A 4370-nucleotide genomic window follows, 5' to 3' on the forward strand; every position below is an offset into this window, starting at 1 on the left:
GGGTGAAAGTGGGGTATGTGCATAGAAAGCGGGGGGTTATAGAAGTGGATTGATTATGCTTAGGAGGAGTTAAAGAAAAGTAAGAAGTTTAGAAGGGAAGGATGAAATTTAGGAAGAGGTGAGATAAAGTGAGGCATGTACGGAAGTGAGGAGCTTATAGACAGAAGGTGTTTAGTAGGGGGTATGTTTGCAGAACATTTTATGCTTATGGTGTCTATACGAAGAGAGAGCATCTGTGATATTTGCGTTGATACAAGGCAGGGCACGGTCTCTCTATGAAGCCAAGATTTGAAATGTTTTATGTCGCAATACCAAGACTCCTCATTGAGTTGCCCCGAGGAATGGGACTCTGCAAGGCCCTGAAACATTGGCATTTTGACCTAAAGTGACATTATGTGTTCATAGCAAATTGTTAAACTATATCCTTTGGAGTGTTGGTGACTTCCTACCTCATATCTCTGCTTTTGCACCGCAACATCTGTTATGGTCACTTCAAGCACCTTCAAGGATTGTGCAACCCTATACAAGATTTGTTGTTACCAAACTGACTTCAATAATCGGCCACATAACCAGTCACAAGACTCTTAGCAGGCGCTGCTATGGTAGAAATTGTACAGAGCGTTTAGTAGTTCATGCTCTTCGGGTGGCACCATGTTTTTGCTGTACCGAGCAATCAGATTGTATTTCATATTTCGGTTTAATCCAATAAATGAGGCCTGTAACAGAAGTGGCTCTTAGTCTAGCCAACCAATTACATTGAGAAATGTTAATTTACTTTATGAGGAATGAACGAAGAAGAGTGAGCTCTGACTATGATAACTGATGTCCAGTAAAAATGATTCCTAGAGATTCTCAGGGAATGTTGGAGGGTGAGATGACACAGTCTTACCTTGTACGATGAGGTTTACGTGGGAGGTTTTGGGGTGATTGTCGGTCTGAACGGAGCAGGTATACGCTCCTTCATCATAGATGTTCACACTCTGGATCTCGATGCTGTACTGGGTCTTGGTGTTGGTTAACAGAACCACGCGGGGATCTATGGACCACTTGTCATTGCTGGTATACAAGATGATGCTACGGTTCAGCCAGGCCACCCGGGTCACTCGATTGTCCACTGCGCACCTGCAGGTTCACAAGCAATCTGGTTAAATATTGGAAGTAAAAACAATTCAAACAATGTGACATCAGAAAAATATAAAAAGAGGCAGAGGTCACGTGGACACGGGGTAAGTATCTCTGTGCATAGGCTACAGGCAAAAGTTACATAGACACGGGGTTGGATGTCTATCTAAAGAATAAAGGGAGAGGCCAAATAGACATGGGAAAGACATCTCTGTCCATAGGATACTGGGAAAGGTCACATAGACATGGGGAAGACATCTCTGTCCATAGGATACATGGAGAGGTCACATAGACATGGGGAAGACATCTCTGTCCATAGGATACTGGGAAAGGTCACATAGACATGGGGAAGACATCTCTGTCCATAGGATACATGGAGAGGTCACATAGACATGGGGAAGACACCTCTGTCCATAGGATACAGGGAGAGGTCACATAGACATGGGGAAGACATCTCTGTCCATAGGATACTGGGAAAGGTCACATAGACATGGGGAAGACATCTCTGTCCATAGGATACAGGGAGAGGTCACAAAGACATGGGGAAGACATCTATGTCATTGGGGTACAGGGGAGGCCACAAAGACATGGGGAAGACATCTCTGTCTTTGGGGTACAGAGTGAGGCCACATGAACATATGGAAGGGATCTCTGTCCATAGGATACAGGGAGACGTTACATAGACATGGGGAAGACATCTCTGTCCATGAGAGACAGGGAGAGGTCACATAGACATGGGGAAGACATCTCTGTCTTTGGGGTACAGAGTGAGGCCACATGAACATATGGAAGGGATCTCTGTCCATAGGATACAGGGAGACGTTACATAGACATGGGGAAGACATCTCTGTCCATGAGAGACAGGGAGAGGTCACATAGACATGGGGAAGACATCTCTGTCTTTGGGGTACAGAGTGAGGCCACATGAACATATGGAAGGGATCTCTGTCCATAGGATACAGGGAGACGTTACATAGACATGGGGAAGACATCTCTGTCCATGAGAGACAGGGAGAGGTCACATAGACATGGGGAAGACATCTCTGTCTTTGGGGTACAGAGTGAGGCCACATGAACATATGGAAGGGATCTCTGTCCATAGGATACAGGGAGACGTTACATAGACATGGGGAAGACATCTCTGTCCATGAGAGACAGGGAGAGGTCACATAGACATGGGGAAGACATCTCTGTCTTTGGGGTACAGAGTGAGGCCACATGAACATATGGAAGGGATCTCTGTCCATAGGATACAGGGAGACGTTACATAGACATGGGGAAGACATCTCTGTCCATGAGAGACAGGGAGAGGTCACATAGACATGGGGAAGACATCTCTGTCTTTGGGGTACAGAGTGAGGCCACATGAACATATGGAAGGGATCTCTGTCCATAGGATACAGGGAGACGTTACATAGACATGGGGAAGACATCTCTGTCCATGAGAGACAGGGAGAGGTCACATAGACATGGGGAAGACATCTCTGTCTTTGGGGTACAGAGTGAGGCCACATGAACATATGGAAGGGATCTCTGTCCATAGGATACAGGGAGACGTTACATAGACATGGGGAAGACATCTCTGTCCATGAGAGACAGGGAGAGGTCACATAGACATGGGGAAGACATCTCTGTCTTTGGGGTACAGAGTGAGGCCACATGAACATATGGAAGGGATCTCTGTCCATAGGATACAGGGAGACGTTACATAGACATGGGGAAGACATCTCTGTCCATGAGAGACAGGGAGAGGTCACATAGACATGGGGAAGACATATCTGTCCATAGGATACTGGGAAAGGCCACATAGACATGGGGAAGACACCTCTGTCCTTGGGGTACAGAGTGAGGCCACATGAACATATGGAAGGGATCTCTGTCCATAGGATACAGGGAGACGTTACATAGACACAGGGGAAGGATCTCTGTCCGCAGGATATAGGGAGAGGTCATATGGTCACGGGGAAGGGATCTCTGTTCATAGAATACATGGAGATGTCACATGAACACGTGGCATCCATAATTGTGTATTACAAATGGCAGATTTTCTCAACTGGGGCTGCAATTGTTATCCACATGGCGTTGGGTAGAGGCCCCAGCGCATATTAGGGATTTTGTCCTGTTCTCTCAGATACAACAGAGGCTCTCCTTCTAAGATACCTCGGAGGGGGTGCTGTAGCACACCGAGAGCCTATAGGGGGGATAAAAGTAGACTACATAGCAAGGAAGGAAAACCAAAAATGGGATTCTTCAATAAGCTGTTTCAGTGAATTGCAGTTGATTCGGATTTCTCCGCCAATTTTCTTAGACTATTTTACATTTTTTCACAAACAAAAATATTCTTCCAAAGCAAATCTCATCACAGAGATCAATGCTGGGGACGTAGAACCTACAGAGCAGATGTGCGTAAAGATTGCTGCTCATTGCTTACAGACATTGGTTGGAGATCTGCTATCACAAAGCACAGTGACTCGTATCCAGAGGCCTTGAGACATGATCAGCGGACGGCCTCTTCTCACAGCCACTGTGAGGACCACTGACAACCATCATGACAAAGACATGATCGGTATTTACCCCCTTCTCACAATCATTGTGAGGTGCACGGACTATGCTGGGAGGCAAGACACAATCAGCATGCTATCGGCAGTTTAGGGATGGCCTGAAGAAGCAAAAGCAGTGAGGACTACCAGACACGAGAACCCATATCACTGTATGTGTACAGACCTCACAACGGAAAAAAAAATCAATCAATACAATTCAGCTTTCATTCTCTAGCCAGGAAAACTGATTGCTATGGGCAACAGAGGAGCCCCCAATGAAATGTCTGCGTTCCCTGGAGACACACATTCCTTTCAGAAGTGCAGTAGGAATTGTAGTTTTATAAAATTTGATTTTTGTTTTTCACCGGGGAGCCGGGCTGAGGCCCCTCCAGCTCTTCATCCAGACAATGAATTACAGGAATGGACCTGAACTGCAGCAACTCTCAGGCAGAGAGAAGGTTCTGCAGCAAAACTAATCCTCATAATAATACACAGGTCAGAAAAGAAACCGAACAAAGGAAAATGCCACAGCAAAATAATCTCCTTATAACTAATCAGTCCGTCACGGAGAGAGACAAAATGATCTCCGTCCACAGCTTAGAGCAAATCCTGAATCCAGGGACACGGAAAATGCACACAGTGTAGGGGACTACAAGTGACCTGTATCCACCAAGTATAGCCTGGGTCACACAATATAATCTGCCCCCC

General features: G+C 46.0%; 1 protein-coding gene across 3 annotated transcripts in view; it reads right to left on the reverse strand.

Annotated features, from left to right (window-relative positions):
• LOC108795811 (opioid-binding protein/cell adhesion molecule homolog) overlaps positions 1 to 4370 on the reverse strand; it is a 143697-nt gene that overhangs the window by 39950 nt on the left and 99377 nt on the right. For 2 of the 3 annotated variants that reach the window (XM_018567117.1, XM_018567118.1), the window contains exon 4: positions 890 to 1114. In XM_018567117.1, coding sequence (XP_018422619.1) covers positions 890 to 1114 — 225 coding nt within the window. Of the gene's footprint in view, positions 1 to 889; positions 1123 to 4370 lie in introns of all 3 variants that reach the window. The other variant, XM_018567119.1, reaches the window with a different exon arrangement.

This window comes from Nanorana parkeri, unplaced genomic scaffold (assembly GCF_000935625.1).
Source record: "Nanorana parkeri isolate BGI_ZX_2015 unplaced genomic scaffold, ASM93562v1 scaffold1009, whole genome shotgun sequence".
Taxonomy (NCBI): domain Eukaryota; kingdom Metazoa; phylum Chordata; class Amphibia; order Anura; family Dicroglossidae; genus Nanorana; species Nanorana parkeri.